The sequence below is a fragment of the Aquila chrysaetos genome, chromosome 6 (genome assembly GCF_900496995.4).
Source record: "Aquila chrysaetos chrysaetos chromosome 6, bAquChr1.4, whole genome shotgun sequence".
Classification (NCBI taxonomy): domain Eukaryota; kingdom Metazoa; phylum Chordata; class Aves; order Accipitriformes; family Accipitridae; genus Aquila; species Aquila chrysaetos.
In genome coordinates, this window is record NC_044009.1 from 42,963,364 (window position 1) to 42,988,199 (window position 24,836).

Consider the following 24,836-nt stretch of genomic DNA (forward strand, 5'->3'; position numbering starts at 1 on the left):
TGTGTCTGTGCCTCATCTACCACCTCCCCTTTTTCCTTTTCAAATACAGAAGAAGGGAAAAGAGATACCATTATTTAACTCCCTAACAGAATAGTTTATATAAATAGTTTACAGAACAAGTGGGTGCAGTTTATAGGAAAGATTCATACAAAGAAAGGACCTTCAAGTCCAACAGACAAAATGCTTACCGGTACACACACAGGCATATACAGATACATCTCATATCTACCACATGCTGATTAATGAACTAAAAGATGAATTGTAAAATGGGTAAATAAAAAGCTGGAGATTCACTCAATTAGAATGCTGTGTATGCATTAAAAATGAATTGATATATTTATCAATAACTATAAAAAATTAGCCTCACCTTAGGGCAGGCATTTTGGCTGCAAAAAGCCTTAATAACAACATCTCTTTCTCTGCCACACTCGAGTACGCTGATCATCATTTTAATGCAATCTGAAGGATTGGGGTAGATCATAGGGCAAGGGTTTGAGGATTTTACTCCTCCTTTTGCCACTGACTGATTGCGTTAACAACCAAGGCAAGTCAGATTTCTGCTACGTTTCACAATTTCCCATTTGTAAGTGGGATAATATTTCTTACAAGTTTTTGTAAAGCAGTTTGAGATCTTGGGGAGAAAGCAGCTATTTAAATGCCCTATGTTATTATTTTAGGCCCTGATTCAGGAAAACATATATGTTTAAATCCCACTGCTTTAATGGGTCAAAAGCACCTACTTTAGGCTAAGCTCATATTGATGTGGTCTTTCTGAAAAAGCTGCCCTAAAACTTCTAATTATCCCTATTAAAAATATAGCCCATTGAGGCTTACTTAAAAGATAGAGTTAATTTCTAAAAGGAGGGGAGAAAGTAGAGAATTAATGGCAGCTCAACATATTGAAGCGTTACCTTCCGTGTTTTATTCAGATGAAAGAGGCATGCAGGAGTACCCATGCCTTTTTGATTAGATGCATGCAGCAGACATTAGGTCCCCTTCAAAGATCCTTGGGCCGTACGGAGCTGGGAGCAGCTCCGCGTTGTCATCGGAAAAAAAAAAAAAAATCGAACTCTTTTTCTCGGAGCCAGGCTTCTTCCCCCGGCTCCCCCCCTCCCATATTTGTATATATTTCGAGAGGAGAGTCGGGCTTAGTTTGTTCATAAACTGCAGTTCCTGGGCGGACCCCACACACAGCTGGGCTTTAGCGGCTGGATCCGCCTTCCCAGCAAGCCTAGCTGGGAGCCTTGCAAACTCGGGGCTCCGGGCTTGACAGCAGAAACGCAGGAGACCGGCTGCACCGAGGGAAGATGAATTGGTCAGCGCCGTGAAGCCGGGCTTCTGGTCGCTGGCAGGATCCAGAAAATGGGTTACTGGAGGAGACCGGGTCTGCTTTCCTTACTGCTGCTCTCCTTCTGTGAGTAGAAAAACGTTTCTGGTTAGACAACGTTAAGCAACATACTCCAAGAGGTCGTTTATTTTTCCTTCCTTCAGCAAAATAGCTAATCTTTGATTTCTCCCCTGACAGCAATTAGCCAGACGATTGGAAATAGCCGAGAGTTTAGTAGAATACACTGCTACAACTGCATCAGCTGCGTATTTCTCTTACGGCGAAGGGCGAGCGATTGCCTTGGTGGAAAGTGCTGTGTGCTCGCTTGGAGCAGCTTGCAGATGTCAGTGTTTACAGCGCAAAAATATATATAGGTCAGCATTACTTGTTGGAAGTTTTTATTTTATTGAAGGAGATTAAAAGCAACTGAAGCGCACCGCTGAACGATCTGGCTTCGACAGTGTCCAGATGTGGTGAAGTTTGCGGCTTAGAACTTTTATCAGCCCCGGTTTATGCGCAGAATTAATCGAACTATTAAAGAAGGAAAGAAGTGGGGAGAGGGGGAGGAGAAGTGTCTTTGCAACAACATCTGGTTATTCAGCAAACCTTTCCAGCACTTACGTAAAGATTTCTTTGTAATAAGTGCCCTGTTTAGGTTTTGATAACACTTCTTCAATACTGTAGATAAAACCCTCCAGCAGCACTTGAAAATGTGCCCATCCATGGTTTAACTTCTCTTGTTTATATCTTGATGATTGTTTCATAACAGGGAATAGATTTGTATATAAGTGAGTGTTATATACACATCTCCTAAGTATGTGCGTGTGTCTTTCTGTATATACAGTGCCTAGGTATGTGTATACATGCATATATCCCTATATAGTATATATTTATATATTTTCATGAACAATGGCACTTTTTACAGTGAACTCTTTTACAAACACAGACCCATTCCCCTCACTACAGAAATTTCAATGCAACTGAAATTGCTTTTTGCTCAAAGCGATGAAGAAGGAGGATTATAATTCCAGTATTTTTGCATCCAAATGAAATAACTGGGGGCAGGGATCTGTATCTGCATTCACTTTACATGGGTCCCCCTATCTACAGGAATAGGGAATGAAAGAATATGATCGGATGGTAATTTGGGTGTAGGCAAATACAAGCCTTGGTGCAACTGTTGAAGCACAGAGGACCCAGACGGGGGGATTTAGGACATAAGGTCCGGCTAATTTTTCAAAAAGTTGTGGCAATATATAATATTGACTATTGTAGATAATACCCTAAAGTGTGGTTTGAAATATAGGATGCTCTACTGATAACATCCTGGTAAATTAATCACATTTGGAGCAGAACTGAGGGAATTACTACAAGGTATTATTTAAAGCACAGTCTTGGGTTGTTTCTGGTAAGAAAGAAGACCACTAATTATCCTTCAGAAATACCTAATTTTGGAGTTATTTAACTTATGGTTTCCTTTTTCTGAAAGGCAAGGTTTTAATCTGAAAGAAGCCAAACCAAAACATATCATGATTACTAAGTTCATCTGAAAGGTTACGTGAGTGATATGATGACAAAATTTGCCTCCGTATGGGGAAAAAAAAATAAGCCAAGGCTTGCTCTCTGTGATTCAGCTCAACAGTGATATATGTTTTCTGGGGCTACATCCACTTCTCTTGCATATAGTGTTAAGATCGACCCTACAGTCATTCTGAGACAGTAAAAGTACCCTGGGAGCCCACTTTGCGTTTACATTAAGAGAGAAGGGAACAGCAAGTTCCCCAAATTGACAGAAAATACACATTCGGCTGTTCTTCAAGAAACAAATCCCACCGCTCATCCAGCCTCTCTTTAAAGAGTGACAGCGCTAGCTTAGTGACAGCAGCAAAGTTGCTCCTCTCAGCACAGAGATTTAAGACTTGCCATGCAGAACATGGCCCATACCTGCATCTCAGGTATCCCAGAATAACTCCAGCTGAGCATCTTTAGGGACTTCGCTGCTCTCCCTAAGAGTTTACGCCAGGGCAGCAGAGACCCCAGTTGGTGCTCCACACTGCCTGTCTCTAACCCTTTAATAACAAACATGGTTGAGTGGTCATCAGGCAGCACATCTGACCGCTTTTGTCCATACGCGATGGCAAACTAGATGATCTTTAAGGTCTGTTCCAACCCAAACCATTCTATGGTTCTATGAAAAAAGAACTGTAGTCTGACAGACCGCTGAAATTTCAGCTATTGGATTTCCCTAATTCTCCCTGGCCAGCCCTAGCAAGGCTTCAAAATATCTACCCTTAAACTTCTTCCCAGTGGCAGTGGCTGCTGGAGGGCAGCGTTTTTACATGGCTTTCTCAGCAGAAGGTGTAGACAGCAGCTGCAGTTGCACCACTGCTAACACAAACCCTCACACAGGGGAGCAGGGAATCCTTCCAGGGCAGGGAGCTGGCACAGTTCTGGATTTAACTAGCCCAGGACAAAAAAATACAAGGATCATTCAGGATTGGAAAAACCTGTCTTACAGTGGGGGGACTCAAAGCCTTCTTTAGTTTGGCCAGGAGAGAGCTGGGAGGTGAGCTAGTCATCATCCATAACGAGGTCCCGGAGAGATGCTTTCTGGCAGAGGGCTTCCTCTTCTATGGGACAGAGCAAAACCAAGATTTACATGCTGGAAGCTGAAACCGGGCACTTTTGTGTTAGAGCACAACACGGTAAAGTTGTTCCAGCAGGTAATTACTCGGGCTCAGGATGTGGTGGATTTTTGTTGCTCAAAGCCTTCAAGACTGCAAGACTATCTGCTCAGTAAACTATAACCCATTCAGAAGCTACGGACTTGATATCAGGATTACTGTATTGTGCACATGGAACACCCTGGCCTTAAAGTTAATAATTAGGAGTTTTCCTGCCCTGTTTTGTGTCAGAATCGGGCAAGTCTCCCTCATGCTCTGTCTGTCAAGAATAGGGCTCAGGTCAGGCCACGCAAGCATGGGGCTGAGCAAAATCTCATCTCACAGAGGGGAGAGAAAAGCACCACAACTCTCTGAGCTGTTGAGACAACCTCAAGAACATGAGCTAAGTGTCACTGGTGTGACGACAGCTTTCGGGGCATGAAGAGCCCCAGGAGCCCAGCCCCAGCCCAGCCCAGCCCAGCGTGCCTTTGGGCATCCAACCTCCAAAAGAGGACAAGAAACTCAAAATCTGCCAGGGCACTTAGCACTCACCAAGGGAGAGCCGTACCCCATGGGATCTGCTGAAGCTCCAAAGAAAGAGAAAGAGGATTTGTGAAACAAGGGAAGGTTGCAGGTCTGCTACCCTGAGTCCAGAGCTCCCAGCTCCTGGGGTTTGGGTCCGCTTCCCCATAACTCGGTCTTCCATTAAAATGCTAGCCCTCTAAAATATCCTGACATTTTTTGCTCTGAGTCTCCTGGGCTCCCTTTGCCACTGTACCTCAAGGCACTTTGATGGCTCTGCAGATAGCGCGTTCGAGGGGGTATCTCTTGGTAGGTGGTGGCTCTTTGAAGCCACATGCTCTTTTCTGCTTGCACAAACCAGCCCCTGTTCCCCCAGTGAGCCTCTTCAGCTAAATATATAGAGAGTATATAATTCATAAATCATGACAGGGAGCTCCAGGGCTGTCAGAAAAACATCTCTGGCTTTTGATCTGCTCAAGAAATCTCTGACCTATCCCAGGCTCCTCAGGCAGCTCACTCAAGAAGTTGGCCTCTTATTTCTAAGGTCACCAGAGCTAAAACCAGTCGTACTGCCACCGAAATGCCAGCCTGCTCCTCAGGCAGGGGAGCTATCGGGATTGCACCCCAACACCAATGCACACACAATTCAGGAACAAGGAGTGAAAACTGAGCTGGTGAGAGGACGAGGGAAGGAAGAGGATGAAGGAAGAGTGACCCTCTGTTTCACTGGCAAATAAATCCATTTGCAGAAAGGGGCTTTGCAGGTCCGAGGCTGAGCTGTAGCGGCAGAGCAGACCTCTTCTCCCAGACTAAGCAGCACATGGAGGTGGGTGCTGCCTGGCTCGGGACACATGGCTGCAGTGTTGGTTATGACAATCTTTCTCAAGTAGCATCATATTTTGCTTTGGTGTTGTTTTAAGACAGCCAGAACACCAAGGAAGAAATTATCATCACCCTCAAAACAAACCAAGGGGCTGCAAGGGCCGCACGCTGGCTGGGGGTAGGTAGCTGGGTTGGGAGCAGGCGCAGCATCCCACTGCCTGAAGGAGAAACTAGCACATCCTACCACCAGCCTAAATAAGAACAAAGCTGCAACAAATTCTCCAGTTAGGAAATAAAAGGGGAAAGCACAAGAAAAACCCTGACAGTGCAAAACCTCTGCAGTGTTGCGAGTGGCATGAAACTCAGCAAGGAAAGTGATGGATTATTTTGAATTCACCTTTACACTTCTCCAAACCTGATAATACAGTTTCAGCCCTTGGTGTAAGTTAGACTAACTGAAGGCTAAGAAAGCTGGCAGGGTACAGCTATGTCAGATTTATGAAAGCAGGCATTTCCTCTCCCCTTGCATCTCCAGCTTTGCTCAGACTTGAGACAGGCTGGTCATCATTAAAGCAGCTCAGATCTGTATTTTAGGCAGGGGGCTTTGTGGAGGAAAGTAATTTTTGAAGTATAATTCCATGGAACTTGAAATTAAAACACATTGTTTTCTAAAAAAAGAAAAAAAAAAAGAAAAAAGCTGGTTTTTTTTACTGGTGTTTTACTGGTGTTATCACTATTCAATGATGGTCACAAAGACATTTTTGTGTACTAGTAGTAAAAAAGTTCAGCCAGCTGCAATCATGATACTTGTTACTCCCATTAGAGATGGAGTCCTGAACAGATGTATCCCACATATTCACCGAATATGCAGAAAGCAAACATTGGCATTAAAAACAGGTGACTGGGGGCTTTTATTCTGAGAAAGTATTCAACTCTACTGCCTGTCCTCCACAGCTTTATATTGTTCCACGTTCTGCTCTGTCGAGTTTATTTCCTCGGGACATTATTTTCCTCTCCCCTTAGTGATAACTCTTTGCAATAACATTTGCTTTCAGCCAGGCTCCACAGTGTTGCAACTTGCCATAAACTAATGAACTCTCCCATAGATTGTCATGTTTTCAAGGAAGCGCAACATCTGATCTTTTTATTAAAAAAAAACAGTCCCACCAAGGAGACAAAATCAGCAGCTCCCACACACTTTGCTCTTTCCACATCCAGTGTTTAGCGCTGTGTGCCAAGTGAGAGCCTCGCGCTGGAAGGGGCCTCCACGTAGAGGGGAGATAACACCACTGATGGCTGCCTGCCTTATCAAACCTGTGGATTACAGCTACATTATCTCCGTGCTGGACCCCAACTGTGGGATAACATTTCCTTAGGGATCTTCAGGGGGAAATGAAGGGGTGGCTGAAAGCTGTCTTGGCCCTGCTCGCATGCACATCCCTGAATTCAGAGATGACCATTGTGATCCTGGCTCTGGAAAGGATCTGTAACATCCATCAGAGTCATATTTCTCGTTTGTCAGTTGGTTCATCTTTTTGTTACAGCCCATGTAGGGCTGAAACTCTCCTGCCAGCTGCTGGTAGCTGTCAAGGTTTTAGGAGAAGTGGGAGAGCCTGCTTATCATGCAATCCCCTCTGCAGCCCATGCTCCCACCAATTACGCCGCTCCAGGACTTACCCTTTCATGGAGCTGTTCCATTGCAGTGTTTTACTTCCCATTGATAAGCCAGGAACACGCCTGACAAATGACGGCTGATTTATACTACAGCAAATGCATCTTGGCGTTGGGGCAATTAATGTATCCAGCTGTACACTGCAGCCTGCCAGTCTGCACTGGACAGAGGGCTATTGCCCACGTGGATTCTAGCAGCTCTGAGGATATATCTCAACCCAAGTGTTACCCTTGACTAGACAGGATTATTTACATCTGGATTCAAGATTAAAATAAATTTAAAAAAAAAAAAAAAAGACGTTTTCAACATTTCCGGTGTGTGATTTGCTGTAATGAGGAGCTGATGCACAGCTCCAGTGGTGGCAGCTGCTGGGTGTCACTTTGCAGAGTCCTGCCTACCAGTTCAACCCACGACTTGGCCACGACTCTCAAAGAAGTGGTTGAAGCAGCATCATACTGGACACGCTTCCTGCAGCAAGACCTCTCGCCTTGCCACGCTGCGGATGGAGACGGTCCCTTTAGCTCCATGTTGTTTACTCTCTGCTGGGTCTGAAACTCTAGCTCTTCTGGGTGAGCAGAGGTCCAAAGAAAGCCATCCCCAGCAGCTTCCACCCTGGCTCCAGAGTCAGCGCTGATGAGGCCTGAAGGCGTCTGAAGGAAACGTCTGCCTACCTTCACTCAGCCTGCAAAGAGCTGTTGTCCTCCCCTCGCAGCATATGATGGCCATGCCTGGGAGCCAGAGAGTCCATGCACCGGGGACCATCACACCCTAATACATGCCCTGCATGCAAAGCAGTGCTGATGAGCTTGTGCCAGCAACTAGAACCAGTGCGAGCACGGCATTCTGCAGCAGGGCTGGCTTATTGCCCTGGTCTGGGGTCCAGGCACGGCTGAGCCCTGAAGAAATCACCTGAGGTGACACCGACTGATGAGATCCGATCATTGATAAGGCATCTTCTTGCCCCAATCTGAGATGCTGAGCATCTCCTAATCTTTTCAGTTCCCCCAACACCCCTGTGAGGGTACTCCCTCTGGGAACAACACACTTTTCTTATATCTTTGATTCTGGGAGGCTCAGAGACATCTGCTGAAGTTCCTGGCCTGCTGGTTGTTACACCACTAAGAGGGGCCTTTTCCTTAGATCAACAATGCAAAACCCTCAGATTTTGATAGTGATCCCTTCTCACTTCAGCCGTCCCAAACCAGAAAGCTCAACTGTGTCCTGCATCGCCTTGGGGTACCATGCACCCCATCAGAAAGGCGATACTGCCAAAGTGAATTCATACCGTGCCTGGCACTGGAAATCCAGAGAAGAATTTCTTCTCTTTTCCTGCAAAATCAGGAACTCAGAGCCCTTCCCAGGAATGGTTCTTGGGAGTGCCCTGACTACAAGCGCTTCTGGCGTCTTTACAATTAATACTGGTATAGATATTTCTTTAAAAAGATCCATTGCTCTTTTCAGGGGGATCGTTTAATAAAATGCCACCCATGCAGAATGAATGCCTGTGTCCCCTGACAAGTGTTTGACAGAGCAGGTCGCCAGTCAACGCAGCTGGGACACGATGAGGAACATCTGTCTGATGTTACTTGATAAAACTTCCGCCTTGGGAGACTCTAAACACCAGCATCCAGCATGGAAGAAACTGAATCAGCTGCTGTCTTGCTGCGTAAAGCATTTTTTCCACGCTAGGTCTATCCCAAAATTAGCCCCAACCAGTCCACGATAGCAAACAAGACCCTTCTTCTTACAATGGGAAGTGACACACAGAGCCATAAGCAACGAGCAGTTGAATGAATCATCCTTCTTCAAATAGACCCAGGGTACAAGCGTCCACAGAAATAAGACCAATGGATCCCCTGGGAGCTCAGTTCCTGCCATGTCTTTAATATGTCAGAAGGCACTCAGCAGTAGAAAATGGTCGCAGACATTCCCGCCAGAGGCAGAGGCTATTTGCTTGGGGGTGAGATCTCCTCGGCACACATTTACTCTGGTTTTGTATATTTGCCCTGCGCTCACCTGTTTGTAGAATAGCGTCACAAGCGGCCAAGCTTTTCTTTCACCCTTGCCAGGGCTATTACCTCTGCAACAGGCTGCGGCTTGGGAGGTAGCTCTTGGGCAGAAGTATTGCTCAGTGATATTCAGACCGTAGCATGTTTCAGCAGGTATCCTGGGGCAGGACGCTGAGTTGAAAAGGCAATGCGCTCCTGCAAAATGATGAGATCTCGGAGTGGGAGATGGTGAACAGAGAACGTTCCCCTCTTTGGCTGTTCCTCCATGCTGGAGGAGCAGCTTTACCCGCCGAACCTCGTCCTCTCCAGCTGCCGAGGTTCCCTGGAGCTGTGCTGCAGCTCTGCCCAAGGGCTGGGACCTGCGGGAACCCTCTCCTTCTCCTGCAAGAGGGATCTCTTGAGAGGCATCACACAGACACGCAAGGTCCTGTTACTTTCACGTGCGGAGAAAAAACACTTCAGGCCCTGTCAACGGGACTCTTGGTTCCATTCCTGCAAAAATTCTTTTCCAAAAACCTGCTCCCTCTGCCCTCCTGCCATAGCTCTCTTCTGCTTTAGAAGAATGGAAAATATTCAAGTTGAATTCAACCCTATTGGGCAGTGCTTTTGGGAAGGTTACAACACAAGCTCCTTAAAAGATTTTTTTTTAAGACATCAAGAAATGAAAGACAAGAACACACCATCTATTTATATGCTAAATGTGGGACACTAGGAGAAGTGAGAAAGTTTTTAGTGTCTGTAATCCAGGCTAGCCTCAAGTTCAAGTCCCTCTGACAGCACAAATTACTTAATTACTGTTCGATCCGGTCTAAATGAGGGCAAAACTCGACTCTATGTAATAATTTTAGCAGACATAAAGAACGAGCAGTGCTGGAACGACTTGATGACAGCACATTGACGGAGAGTTAACTGCACATCTCTGCCCCGGCAGCTCATTGCACAGTCCCTTGCAAGCCCCGCTTCTCCTCGGGAATCAGAATAATACAAACGCAAAAAAATACAAACTAGTCAATAACAAAAATTCCACCTGAGAGATGAAGAGCAGCTCCAGTCTAACATCTCTTTGTGGGCTCATCAAAGCCCTTCTAGCAGATGGTAAATCGAACGTGTGTGCCAGGAATTTCAAACACTCCTCAGGAAGTTCATCTAAATCATCAGTAAACCATTTGCACTTAAAACAGAGCAAATCCTGTTGCCCAAATGTGACCCAGATAATGTTTCTGACATGTTTACCTATTTGGACGATATCTTTAAATTTCAATTCCATCTATTCACGGAGATCCAGGATTCCTGCAGAGCCTGAAAAATATACACAAAACTGAATTCCAGAGTATAATATGATGATAATAGTAAAAAAAAAAAAAACTGCTGTGCAGTAGTTTTACTTGAATTGCAGTAGTTAAGACAGAGCAATGTCTGCAACCAACTTGCAGCTCACTTGCTTTTGCTGTTAGGTTCATTGCTGCTGCTTTTTCTATGTAGAGAGGGGGACTCATCTCTGCTGCATCTTCCTGAGAATGAGATGCAGAAGCTGCGGTTAAATAGAATATAGGATAGACAGTTGGTAGCTCTGGAGAAACAAGAGCAACAAAAATGATGGCAACAGCATTGTGGAGTTGGTCGACTCTTACCTTCTGCTGTTCAGCTCCCAGACCTGCAAGTGCTGTTAAATCCTCAGCAATTTCTTCAATGACTTGGGACAAGATGAGCTCAAACCACCCGTGCGTGCCCAGGCTGTGACTCCTTCTCCCAAGCAGCGTGGGAGGTGGGAAGAAGGGACTCATTTTTAAGACCAGGATTTAGTCAAAACCAGACCACTGCAAAGCGCTCTTCACAGGGCTGAAATGTCAGAGCCCTCTGAAAACCTGGCATGCGAATCCCAAATCATCAGAAGGCACCTTCCACAGGGGATGTGCTAGCTTAGCCCTCTGCAAACCCCACTGGCAGCCTAGGCACTCCATGCCGTGGCGTATGCTAATGCATTGCTTTACCCTGCAAAGCCCCAGATAAGCAGAGGCACTGGCAGAGCTGCTAAAATTGCTTATGAACATTGTACTCAGCGGTTTTCCCCCCTCCCCAGACCCTGAATAAATTGCTCTGCTTTCCGTCCGATGAAGAGAAATGGCACGTTCCCCTCGCGCGCCGTCTGGGCTGGTGGGAGTTGCTGTGGTGGTGGGGTCACGGTGTGATGCTGGTGGAGGTAACCACGCGGGACTGGGTGTATATATGGTTTTGACTTGGGCTGACCCCTGGCTATGGGGGGGGGGTTTCCCCTCCCAGACCCCAAACTTGTTGTTCAGGCTGTGCTGCTGGCTTGTCTTGCTCTCTCAGGGCTCTTCCAATCCCACACGTGGGTAGGAAGGACAGCAAAAGATACGAAAGAGAAAGGAATGGGGGCAGCAGGTGCAATGAAAGGGACTTGCTGCCAGCCAAGATCTTGTGTTGTACCTTCAGACACAGGTTGGCCACGAGCCTTGGTTTCCGTCATATCTCCCCACATTTGACTTTCATAGCCCAGTACTTAACCAGCAGCTGCCGAATGCCTAATGGGATAAGTACAGTTATTACCAGGCAAACTCACAACTGCTTTTGTCTGCCAGGGCAGTTTTTGCCTGGCATGGTAACAGCTCTGGAGGTACCAGCCGTAATTACACAGCAACCCGCAACAGCCAGCACACACTCGGCACTTAGGGAGTGAAAAAACCCTGTGTTAAGCTGCTGTCCTGTGTGACTTGAGGGACTCCTGAGCTAACCTTCAACCCTCCCTCAGGCCACCTTTGCAATGAAGGATGTGGGGCATCCCTGCTCATCTCCCGAGGGGATACGTGAGCCTCCAGAACAGCAGACAAAACCCTAACTTGTGGGTTCCCTCCTGGTTTTAGGTCAACTTTGCTCATCTAGCGAGTCGGCACGAGGCTGGGTGCAGTGGTGACACCCACGCGGAGCTGTGACCTTGCCCACCAGCATTGCCTTCAGGCCTGTCCTGTCCTGCCCCTTTCCAACCCGTCGTCTGGCCCTGGGATCACAGCGTGGTGCCACCTTTGTGTTCAAATTGCAGCCTGGCAAGTGGCAAATGCTGTTACATGATCCATCAGCCCAGCCGGGACTAACTCAGCAGTTCAGCTTAACTTGGACTTAGCTACTTGCCCGGATGAAGCAGGTGCTTGGGTGCCTTAGGGGCTCCCTGCAAAATAATGCAAATAACATGCAAATGGGCATCCCCCACCCACCGGCTTTACTGATGTTTCAGTGAAGGTTAAGTGCATCTGCGAAATGGATTCAGAAATAAAACATTTTCATTTTCAAAGACACTGAGAAAAACAAACAAAATGGCACAGGGCCACTAGGTCTGTGTTCCATCCATTCCGTGTTCCTCCATCCTCAGCTCAACGTCTCAGGGTGCAAACTGATGTTAATGGGAAGGACGCTGTCCGTAACACCAGAAAGAAGAGTGCTCCTGGAAGAGCTTGAGTCCAGAGTCTAATGGGTGTATAGTTTTTGCCTCACCTGGTACTTACAGTCCTTCCAAAGCTGAGCAAGGGCAGAACATCCTCCCCATCGCGCTGTTTCGGGTCCTGCTGGGCTTCGGGACCTCAGCACTGCAGGGCTGGCTTGCTTTGTTTTTCAAACTTTAATGCCAAACTTTCTTTGGCGAGTAATTTTCACGTTTGAAGGAGTTCTCCAGCTAAAAGACAAACAATATGCAAGCGTAACACGTTTCAAGGAGCAGCAGAAATCCACAAAGATGCTTAAAAATAATTAAGTAAAATAAACTTTATCTTAATAATTTCATGCAGGGAGTAAACAGAGAGGATTTTCTTGTAACACCCTGTCATCTACAACATGCAATTGTTCCATAACTCTTTTCTAATGGGTTGCATGAGAGCTTGGATGCAAAGTAGCCGCGTGGAGATGGGGAAGATCCTCCAGGAATTGCTTTGCATGTGGAAATGAATTTCAGTTCAGCCACTTCAGAACATTTTTTTTTGTTTACTTTCCACTGACATGAAATCAGCCGCGATTGCGTCGCATGCGGGATTGGTTAGCCAGTTACATAATGCTTAATAAATCCAAGAGAAATAATATAAAACACATCACCCATTCTGGGAAGAGTAACAGTATCTCAGCCGGTGTCACTAACCCGCCCGGGCCAGGCATCGGCAAAGCATCTGAACTGATGCTGGGGGGATGCAGGGTTGTGCTGCTGCATGATAGATGCAATTAGGAAAAATGCTTGTGGCACGTTTAGAAGCCTTGAAGACAGACAGATTGCCTGGGCAGACCATGTGTAATGGTAAGGCTATATCAAAAAGCAGAGCTCCCGCTCCCGCAGGGAGGGCAGCTCACCCTGTCCCGCAGGGCAAGGCAGGCACGTGCTTACGCGCCCAGCTCCAGCTGTATCTGCTGCTTGTGTAAGGTATTACTTCACCCTATTAATTTTCCTCTGAGTACTTCATAAAATCATAACGGCCCTGTAAACAGAAAGAGCAAGATTTGGTGATTAAATTATTTACCGCAGACTATTTCCACAGTGGTGCTGTGGAGGAGAGAGGACATTTCGTTGAGATGTCAGCACTGGTGGTCCCCAAGGGAGCGAGAAGGAAGGGAGACAACCCAGGATGGGGCTGCCGGGCTAAACACAAAGCAGCGGTGCTGACTCGCACCCAAAAAAATGGGGTGTGCAGGAAGACGGCAGGTACCTCTGGCTCTGCAGTGCCAGTGCCCCAGCTCTCCCAGGAAAGCTGTCCAACGCGTGGGTGCGTGGCCCCAGGCACACTCCACTGCTTTGCACTGACCAGCTGTTCTCCTCCTTTCCCACATTTCCCTGCCTGCTCCGCTCCCCCGCTTTGCTTTTAGTCCCGGGGGAGATCTGCTGCCGCCTTCACCCACGCTGCGGTTAAATACCAACAGAGGAAAAGCTAGGGATGAAGGGGTTAATTACTACAGGCTCAGCACAAGCCAAGTCTGTAAGTGACTCCCTATTGCTATTTCGAAAAGAGGCTGCCTGGAAAGGGAAAGGAAAAAAAAAAAAAAGAGAAAGGTTTACTTTACAACCATCATTATTTCATCTGCAGAGTTTATACAATGGAAAATAAAAGCCAGGGTACGCAAAGTCAAATCATTTCTGTTTCATTAATGGTATGGAAATCGTTTTGTTTTTATAGGGGAAAAACGAATGTGAACTTGATGTGTGTGTGTGTGCGCGCGCGCGCATGCAACTCCCTTCATTGCAAAGGGCAGAGCAGTGAAATCCAGAAATAAAAAATGACTCAGAGGCCGTAGGATCTATGAGTCAGTTGAGCTGTTGTTGTTTTTAAAACACAAGCGAGAGCACAATATGGCAGATAATTGCCCGTGCAGCCCTTCCATCGCCAGCGCAGCCGTCCCGCGGCAGCACGCCCGCTCCCTGCCAGCCCGCCCGGGCGGTGGACGCCGGCCGGACCCTGCACCAGCACCCAGACCTCAGGGACCCAAACAAGGGCCCACAGGGGTGGAGCACGGGTTGTCCCAGCAGGAGCAGCTTCGGGGGACAGCAAGTGAAATCTGGGGCAGGAAACTTGAGATCTCCTGGAGGGGAAGCATCTTGCTGCGGGTGCAGGAGAAGGGTCCCTGGCACTGCCTGATTTCAGCGCCTTGGGCGTGAGCAAGGCGGGCTGTCGCGGTGGATGGAGGAGACAAGCGGCTCCGAGGGCAGACGGAGGAGCGTGGGCTCAGGCGCGTTCCCCCTGTCCTCGCCTGCAGGCACAGACATCAACTGACCGAAATCAAAGAGAAACCGCTCCGGCCAAAGCCGCCCCACCGAGTGCGGGGCATCACCTCGCTGGTCCCGGTGCTCCAGCTCACCCGGACGGTGCCGGCTTTGTTGGGGCGTGACCAGGGGGTACCTCTGTACGAAGCATCCCAATGCTCCAAAAGCAGAGTCATTGCACTGACCTGTAGATAACTTGCAAAAGGTACCCAAGAAATACCAGAGATTACCAAAGCAGAAGGACAGACAATATTCTGCAGAGCTCGTCTCTCCCCGGGGTGAAGTTAGATCATGACGTAATTTAAGCATCTGAAAGAGATTGGAGAAGTCTGCTGGTACGATCCATACCCAATTTACTTTGTAATGGGACTAAGCAGTATTTGCTAAACACTTAATTTAAAGGGATATTTTCACAAAGGAAAAATAAGTGGTGGAATAAGTCAGTTACCAGCCTGTTTGAAGAAGGTCCAAGGAAACCAGAAATGTATACTGCATGTCTTTCTGGCACTGGGAAGCGCTGATGTCTAACGCAATCAAAATCAGTCCTTTTTTATTCACCAGGAAACATTACTGGCTCATTCCTTGCTCCATACTGTACTCTGCCAAGTACAGTATTTATTATGCAGGATGATGTGGGACCACATACCTGAGGGCACAGCCTGGTCCTCTGAACTGAATGCAGCCTGAGCGCTGCTGGGTTTCCTGGGGGAGCCGGGGGCTTGTGTCTTGCAGGGGCAAAAAGACGATAATAAGTTTTTTCAGCTCCGTTTGGTCTGCTCTACCTCTCCTACGAAGATGAAGATACAGTGTTTGTAAAACACATGGATGGAGAAGAGCGGCCCAATACTAAAAACCTCTTTGGTTCAGCAGCTGAAAGTAGCACCAGATCCCACCACTGGAGAACAGAACTGTGCTGGAGGAAGCCAAGCTGCACCCGAAATAAAAGTACACACCAGTTCTGGGGAGATCCTGCAGCACTGTGGGATGCCGCAGTGAGACCAGGTGCTTTACACCAGATCAGATGTAGATCAAGCTGGAGCTGACTGCGGGAAATCTGGGATCTCTGTTACACAGGTCATTCTAGACGATTGCAACGGGGACTTCTGGCCCTGCATAGGATCTCCTGGAAATCAGGGACATAGGAATGACCCTGACGTAGCCCATCCGTGGCAGTGGTGGTTGCTTCATGGAGGAGGCAGCTCAGGAGTAACCTGCCAATGGAGAACACCAAGGCCCTGGTGTTCTCACATGGGTCAGCAAGAGAGCAGAGCCCATCAGCCCTGCTCTTGTTTTAATCTTAGAAACAAGTACTGTATATAATAGGGAAGGAATTTGTTTGTTCTCATAATAATTTTATGAGAGGCTCTGTTATTGTGTAGTCATGTCATTAGCCATGGATGAAAGCCCAAGGCAAAGACTAATCCTAAACTTGGCGGCGGACGAAGGACTTGCTGATGAGCCGGGGCTCACCCAGGTGGGAAAGGAGGTCTTGGCGCAGGTTGGGTTTCCATCAGGGCACCTACCTGGGGCTTTCCAGGAGCAACGTGGCTGCAGGGTTTTGACAGAGGTGCTCCCCTATCCTGCATTTAAGAGTGCTGCTGATTAGACAAAGCCGCAGAGCACGGCAGCTACTCTCCCAGGCCTCAGTCTCTCTGAGTGCAAAGCCTGGGGATTACAGGTTGACTGACCTGCGTGGAAAAGACGATGTAAAGAGCTCCCGGAGCCGCTGCAGTAATGGCAAGCTGAGGAACCCTCTGCAACTGCTGAGTTAGCATCAGCCCCATCCCAGGGTGCTTAGAGATACACAGAAAAGAGGGGGTAGACCTCACTATAAAGCATTCATGACCTAAAAATGGTCAATTTTTCTTTGTCCTTGAAAAATAAAAGCAATGTAAGGGCATTTTGCTACTGAAAGATGGAGCGTAATCTGAAGGTCCTATAACAGAGGTCCCATGTAGCAGAGGCCTTGGTCCCTTTCCACCTCAGGAAGGGAGAGGTGGGGGGAGCGAAAGTGCCTTAATATCTCACACCAAGCACCTTTCCTTAAGCCCATCTGGTGTTCAGTTGTCACAAAACAGCATGCCAGAGAGAATATTTGAGAACTAAAACTGCTTATTCTGCCACACAGTGAAAATGCATTGCCTGTACGTGCCACCGCTTTGGCTACGAAGGGCTTTCTCCTTCCCTGTAACGAATGCACCGTGCCACCACCTCCGTGCACCCCAGGCTTGCTCCTTAGTGATTTACCCTCTTTGGGGACTGCAGCGTGCAGAAAGCTGGAGCCAAAGTTGGGTGGTGGATGACCTACCTGCTCTCTGGGGCTGCATTGGTAGAGACGAGCTAATGAAAACCCTGTTGATCCCGCTGGGATCTTACAGTTGCAGTCACCATTGGCAGCTGAGCACCTGGCGAGCGAGGAAAAAGCTCATCTGTTGGGAGCTGACTGCTTCCGTGGCTGCAGTGATGGGACTGGTATGAAATTCTCTTGGAGAGCTGTTTTAGATGACTCTTTTAGGGGGGGAAGCGGATGGGTTATTGACTATGGCAGTGGTGCTTCCGTGGGCCTTGCAGATGGCCGAGCGGAGAGTCTGGATGCCATGTGGGCAATGAGAGGCTGGAGGGTGCTCCAATAAGCATGAAAAAATATCTCGGTGTCCTTGGGTGGTGGTATCACCCCTGCTGCTCTTGCAGGAGAGACTCAGGTACTTTTGGCATAGTTGTTTCCTTTATTCCTCTACTTGAAAATCATCTCATATTCTCTCAGTAACCTCTCTGGGGTCCCAGTTACAGATACTAGAAGACTTGATCCTGCTCTCGTGCACAAGAGAACAAGCCTTCCTATTGATAGGAAGCCAAGCTCACTGTGAGCCCACCTATCGGTGACTTCAAACCATCTTTCCAACTGTCGTTCCACAATAACTTTGACTAACTGTACTATTTATTGGCTCACATCACATCCTTATGGCTTCAATTTATTTTTGGAAACTCAATCCACATTTAATTAGTTTATAGTTTGTTCCAAGTTTTGCTTATCCAGCTTTTTTTTTTTGTCTTTTTTTTTTTTTTTTTTTTTGAAGTTTGTATTTTGATGTTTAGCATTTGCCTTGGCAACATCTGGAACCCCTTTATGGAAGTGTATTGTTACTTTTACTGCTCGTGCAGCTTTATTAAATCATCCGAGTATTAATATTGAAAGTGTTCATCTGGGTCTAATCAGGGCCAAGATGAGTGATGTGGCAGTTAAATTGTACCTACGAGCTAATGGTTCAAGGACACAAAGTCCTGAAGAAACTTGCAGTGGGCTTTGTGCTCTTCTTTTTAGCTTCCTAGGAGAAAAAGGGGGGTGGGGGGAAGAGATATTCCTGCTCTGACCTTTCTTGCAGAGCAGATAACAGAATCACAGCCTGAGCTAGTTTAGAACAATTTGTCTCCAAAGAATTTTGCCGGGTTACCGCTATATTTCTGGATCTCGTTTCCATATTTAACTCTTTCATCTGCCCTGGCTTCTCTGCTCTGCAGTGCAAATGACTGCCAAGTCAAGATCCCCACCACACGCACCAGTACAAAACTGCCAGGACTGACGTTTTGCTCTGAGACCTTAACCAAACCCTTGATATAATTAAGTAAATAACATACCCGGTGTGTATAAATACATAAATAACAAACCCCATCACTCTTCTGCATCAGTGACATCTACAACCTGGACTTGTCCATTTGCTTCTCCTCTGCAGGGCCTCCAAATATCCCTGGGATGATGGGGCTGAGCCCGCGGTCCTGCACAAGTGTGCTGCGAGCACAGCACGAGCCAGGGCATGGATGGGTTTAGCTGAAAGGGTGAAAGAAGAAACACGGCAGCGACACCACCAGAGCACAGCCCTGGGTGTGGTAGGGCTGGGTTTTGGGGGGAGAAATCAATTTACCTTCAATTCTCTGTTCCCACGTAATAACACCGACAGAGTTTGTAGAGCGTGGGGGCTGCCGCTGTAGCTCGAGAGCCCCATGCAAATGCTGGGCTTAATTTCTGATCCACCTCCAAGACTCGCATCCTCGAGAGGAGTTTTGCCTGGGATCCCGAGAGTCCTGCCCTGGCAGAGCGAGGCAGGGAGGCGAGGGTAGCTTGCGCTGGCTGCAGGTGCTTCAAATCCCAGCTGAAGTCACAATTTTGGTAGCTAACCCTTGGATGGATGTGGGGCGTTGGGTCTGTTGAGGTCACCCATAAAATCCCCGGGTGCCTTGGCAGGGCCAGAGCATCCCCATGGATGGGGGTGACGCTGAGCAAGAGGTTGTGGGCAGCATCCTCACCCGCTCTGCTCCCAGCTGCCCCGCCGCCTTCCACGACACGATCCCTGCTGAGCCACGCTTTAAACCTCGCATGGGTCATTTAAACCAAAATTTCCTCCTTCCAGCCTTCAGATGCAACAGGCTTTTCTTCTGCAGCCAGGTTTCCCCTCCGCTGTTAACCTTGGCCCTACGTACGAGGCCACGGGAGCTTGTAAATGGTTTATTTCTGTGTGGGAGCCTTCCAGCAGCTCTTTTACGGCTGTCGCATGGAGGGGGGTCTGGCCAGCGAGGGAAGCGGACCAGGCACGTGAGTTGCTGTCAGAGCAGAGTGCACACCCTGGATTCAGGAAGCAGAGAAGTTAAAAATCCCTTTTTGCTTTTGGGACAGTATATGTGTTAAAAAGGAAAGGGACCGTATGCTCGGTCGTTGGCCATGGGCAGGTTGGAGATGTGACCACCAAGAATGCGGGAGGTCCTGCAGGTTGCCCACAGACCCAGGGCAACCCATGCTCCTCTATCAGCAGGGCCTTGCTTGCAGGGGCTGAGGCTTCGCAAGCCACAGCCAGGGATTTTGCAATATGTTTCTTGTTCGAATTCACGGCTGGTGATGGAAAACCCCTGTGATGGCTACTGCAGCACAGTGAGCCACGACTGCCCTTTTCATAGGGGCTGGGAGCACCCAGCGCTGCTGGGCAGCTCAGGGAAGCAGCAGACGGAGAAGCACAGATGGCCCAAACCTTTGAAAAATTAGCTGCTGTAGTTCAGGTTCCTACCTAAACGCACTAGAGTGTATTTATTTAAGTAAAAATTTATAAATACATATTTCTACATAAGCCACTTAGTGGCTTCTTTTTTTTTTGGGGGGGGGGGGAAGACAGACATTTAGCAGCCTTAAAACAGGAAGTTTAAATTTAGCTGGGATTTATCCCTTAACCGAGCATAGTTCATTCACCCTTTGTATAAAAATAGAGATAATTTTATGCCTGTGAGATACACGCAGAGCAGCTCCACACAGGCAGCGGTTATTCCTGCTGCTGCGGCCAGATCCGGCACGTCAGGGGCAGGAGAGCATCTCACGCCGGGCCAGGGCAGAGCGGGCAACAGAGGCCTGGAGGGAGCAGCCCCTGTTGCCCCAGAGCTCGGGAAGTCTCAGCCCATCGTTTATTGCCAAAACCACAGATGCTCGGGGAGCGGGTGGCAAACACATTTCCCAGCTTGGGCTCGTTGAATGGGCAGAAGGAGGATGAGGAGGCAGCAGGAGAGAAGGGAGCTGCCCTAGCCTGGCCATGCATCCCTCCCCAGCACCTCTCTCCCCCCAGGTAGGGAAATAAATGAAGTCTTCAGGCATGCAGAGACCTGGAGATGTCCCTTTTCGGACACTGCATGCACTCAGGATGAAGGGAGATGCCTCTTTGAGCCTAGGTTGTAGAGGAAGAAATCAACTTCCCCTTGATGTTAAATGGTATGGGAAACACAGAAGGAAAACGCAGTTCTTTGTGGCTTCCCAAGCTCCGCAAAGCTCTCGTCCAGCGGGACCCGCCTCCGCACCGCCAGCATCCCTCCATCTCCTCTAGGCTTTGGCATAATCTAAAGCACATTTGACCAAACGATGGAGCAAAACGAAAGCTATAAACAAATGCATGGAGAAATAGGGTCAGCTTGGGCTCCTTCTCCACTGGTTGTGCAAATTGCTGAAAATGGTGGTTATTCTTCCCCGCTCCGGGCAAGCACAGCCACGCTCACCCTCCGCCGCCTCTCTGCCCCTGCAGCCTGCAGTGCCGGCGCTCGCCGCAGCCTGAAGACCAACCTGTGCAAGTGGTGCGACTCCACGCCGCCGGCCTGCGAGGAGAAGGTGTGCTACAGCAACTGCAACCTCAACTCCTACTGCGAGGACCCCTACGAGATCTGCGTGGCCATATGGTAAGCGGCGATTCCCGCATCAAGGGGGGATGTGGGGGAAAAAGGGGTTCGCGGGGCAGCAGCTCATGGGAACGCACATGTATGTACCCCTGCACTTGAATTATTGCCCATTAAATAATTCAGGAATTTCTCTTCCTCTCCCTTTGACTCCATTACAACTAAAACTACAATTTGCTGTAAAAAATTATTTGGTCTGCCCTATAATTAGTACCAGTTTATTTTCTAAATAAATTAAGCCTTTAAGTGCCCGACACAAAGTGTGGCAAGTTTCCTGTGGGACCTCTAAACCCCCATAAACCCCTGAGTTTAGCTTTACAAGCTGAACCCAAGGGCAAAACCAACAGCCCTGACCCCCAAACCCACGATGTCCTCCTGCATCAGGCTGGTGAAACCCCGGTTCAGGTGCAGGGGTGCAGCCAAGGTCTGTCCCCATCCAGCGCATGGACGTCTAAGCTGGTACCAAACTGGGGTTTAACCCACTGGGTTTAACCCACCTCCTTCCTATCCCCTAGGAAAAGCCGCCTTCTGCTTCTGCAGGAGATGCCTGGAAGGGAAACTCAATCTTGAATTTTAGGCCAAGCATACACCGTGTTGTTTGGCCCAGAAGAGTGCCTCCCCCAGCTTTTTTGGTACCCATGAGCAAAACTAAAAAAACATCCATTTTGTGTCTGCCCAGAGCGATTTTCCTCCTCTTTCCCTTTTAATTTGGCTGCCAAAGTGAAAGCCAGCCAAGCGCTTATCGCTAGGCTTTATCTCAACCTGCTAATTAGCGTGAATGCTGTACGCCCCGCTTTCAGTAGGAGTTTTCCTCAACATAATTGTTGCATTGTGGACTTAAAAAAACCCAAAACACAAAACCAACAAGGAACCCAAACAAACAAACAAAATCCACCCCCTTCCCCAAATTCCCCTACACACACACGAGGAAGCCACCTTAAATCCTGAGTAGGCAATCCAGCATCTCGCTGGGTTTTCCCATTGACAGCCTACACGTACAAGAAAAAGCAAGACCCTTGCAGCATAAATCCCCACGCCAGGAAAGCAATCCCACAGCACAGGATGGGGCTGCACCTTGCACCATGTATCGGATGGGGTGAGGCAGCTGCGGGGTCACAAATAACCTGCTGGCCCCACAGCCTCCTCCTAGCATCTCCCACCCCATCCTAAGACCCATCCTGAGTGAAGATCCCTGCAAGCGGGGCTCACCTCCAAGCCGGCCTCGCTGCCCATTCCTCATTTTCAGAGGCGTATTTGGATCATCTGAACTTGTCCTGCGTGGGTATCACAGTCACAGCAGCAGCTTTGGCTCCATGCTTGAAAGCAATGTGCTCCCATCCTCCAGCGTGCCCAGCCTGGGCAGTCCACGGAGGAGGGATCGCACCCTCCTAGGACTCTTCATCTGGAAGCTCCTCTGACGAATTACCTGGGAATCCAAAGAAGACGTGGGGAGCACTGAAACCGCAGGACTTCACCAGGGAGAGGATGACAGATTTGTGTTCTTCCCCCCACTTTTATGTCTGACTTCCCAGCTGACCTCGAAGGCATCGTGAAACCTCTCCATACCTTCACCCTCCCACTTTGCACCACTAGGTTGGGAAGCAGAGGCTGTCCCTGGAAAAGTAATTAATGGTTGTAATTTCCTTTGAACGTCCCTAGGAGTAGTTGCAACACTCACCAGCCACCCGTAGCCTGTGTGGAGCCGGTCATTCCCCATCACTCGTCCTTGCCCTGGGGCTGCCCCGCAAACCTGACCAGGGCTGGGTTATCCCGCCTCCTCTGGGAAAGGCTCTGGAAACAAGGGTCAAACCCTGGCGCTCTGCTCTTAGTTCTTAAATTGGTCTAATTACCCACTGGCTCTACAAGGCAGGCGCTGATCCTCCCCATAGGAGAAGGGCCGCATCCCGGGTTGCGATTCCCCGGTGGTGCGGGCAGGGCTGGAGCCATCCATCCCCGAGCTTTCCAGCATGTCTCGCGTGCCATGCCAGCAGCCTGTGTAAGCTCTGCTCCGGCTCTCTGAGGGTGAGACGCTCCATCACAACACCAACAGCTGCCTCCTAATCCCATTTCCAAGCTCCAGCTCCTTTCAGCTGCCACCATCTGCCGCACAAAAGGACATAACCCAGTTCGTGCTTGGCCATTCCTAAATGCACCTGGGCACCCCAGTTTTTTAGGATCTCCACCATTTGCTCCCCAAACCTCTTCCCTCACCCAGCCTGGTAAACAGCAGGTGGAGATGAAGCCATGGGTCCAACAAGGATGAATCCATCACGCACCAAAAGAAGGGAGCTCCCACGCACCGGGACGTGGCTGTGCCAGACCTTCTAGCCAAACCCCCTCGTGTTGAGGCAATGCTGCCCAAATCCGTTGGGAGAGCTGGGGTTTTCCAGCAAAATGAGCTCCCTGTGCTTGAGGAGTCGGGCAACAACCAGAGCCAAACCTATCCTTTTGCCCAACCCAACCCTACATGTGACACTTTTCCATGGCTTTAATGGGAGCCTAAACTAGGTGCTGCTGAGCAAAAAACGTGGCATGTGAGAAGGACCTAACCTGGCTGCTGAGGATTAGCAGTTAAAAAAGCTCTAAGGACATCAGCACTATGGAACTAGACCTGATGCTATGAGCCGCGTTTCAGTGAGTAACCGGAGTTTCATGAATGAGACATTTTGGTAACAAACCTTGAAATATTTCACCTGTTCTCACTGCGCTTGCTGAACACTCGTGCACAGTTAAATGCAACACAGGCACTGGGATATCTTGCACCTTCACTCCAGAAAGGGAAAAATGTCTTGGGAATTCTTCATCCCCCCCCAGCTCCCATCTCTCAGCTGGTGGGAGGGACGTCTTGGTCTTGCCTGGCTCATGTTACGACCATCTCGGACACGGGGTGTGTTACACTGAGCTGAAGAAATACACAGTGATTAAAAAAAAAAAAAAAAGAAGGTCTGTCCTTTCTTTTTGAAACAAAGAACAAATTCCCAAGAAATTACGCTTTTACCTCCCCCCTAATTATCTAAATGGAAATAAGGAGGAGCTAGAGCTTATTTGCTATCGCATCCATGGCTGTGCCAAGCCCCAGTGCTCCTCTGCCCCAGACCCAGTGAGGACTGGGACATCACCAGGTGACACAGAAGGTTTCCTTTGTAGTTGCTCGGTGTCTGAAGCCACGGTATAAATGCAGACACAGCCCCATGGCTGGGCAGTCGTATCGCCTTCACGTTATAATTTGGCAGCTCCAAAGGTCAAGCCGTTTCTAGAAATAGCCCCAACCAGCGACTGAAGGGCTCTACCACCGCAGGTTGCTGGAGGCAGGAGCAAATGGTCCTGCAAGGATAGGGCGCAACAACCAGCAATTAGCCCAGAGAGAGCCCAGGCGATGAGACGGCATTTATGGGCTCCACCTGCACGCGCTGGTTGAGAGGACCAGGAGGGAAGCACAAGCCAAGCGGTCACTGGCAAGCAAGCGTTTCGGGCCCCACATCTCCTGCCTCTCCCCTGCACAGGTGAATTTTGGGCAGCAGAGACCCCAGCCCCTGCTGAAGCAGAGATGTTATGACTTGCATTGCATCAGAGGTGACGTACGAGGTGGGACCCTCATTTTGGAGGGTTTCCTTAGGACCATACAGCCCCACAACCTACTGGCCTAGCAGCTGGTGTTAGGAAAAGAGGAATTTTGACCCAAATCCCATGCAGGGCACTCAGCCTTAGGGTTGGCACTACCTGATCCAAGGCACGATTATGAACTGGTGAATTATCTACTGGAAACAATCAGAGTCTCTGGCTCACATCCTACTATTGGCGTGTGCTAAACATTTCTCTTTTCCCCATTTGGAAGAGACAAAGGGCTTTAACAAAGCCCCTCCAAAGCACACGT

At 48.6% G+C, this 24,836-nt stretch overlaps 1 protein-coding gene and 2 long non-coding RNA genes across 3 annotated transcripts in view; 1 reads left to right on the forward strand and 2 right to left on the reverse strand.

Annotated features, from left to right (window-relative positions):
* Positions 1 to 899: 899 nt before the first annotated feature.
* Positions 900 to 10,963, reverse strand: LOC115342467. The gene is made up of 4 exons (XR_003923774.2): positions 10,647 to 10,963; positions 10,454 to 10,546; positions 10,249 to 10,314; positions 900 to 1,412 (listed from the first exon to the last, which is right to left on the reverse strand). It is a non-coding gene; the product is annotated as an uncharacterized LOC115342467 (long non-coding RNA).
* LOC115342465 (TGF-beta receptor type-2-like) overlaps positions 1,229 to 24,836 on the forward strand; it is a 33,974-nt gene continuing 10,366 nt past the window's right edge. Inside the window, exons 1-2 of the mRNA XM_030016666.1 lie at positions 1,229 to 1,414; positions 20,815 to 20,965. Of these exons, the coding sequence (XP_029872526.1) occupies positions 1,363 to 1,414; positions 20,815 to 20,965 (203 nt within the window). The 5' untranslated portion in view covers positions 1,229 to 1,362. The remainder of the gene's footprint in view (positions 1,415 to 20,814; positions 20,966 to 24,836) is intronic.
* On the reverse strand, positions 18,476 to 24,475 carry LOC121233370. Its single transcript, XR_005932589.1, has 5 exons — positions 23,656 to 24,475; positions 22,813 to 23,062; positions 22,172 to 22,388; positions 18,685 to 19,382; positions 18,476 to 18,590 (listed from the first exon to the last, which is right to left on the reverse strand). It is a non-coding gene; the product is annotated as an uncharacterized LOC121233370 (long non-coding RNA).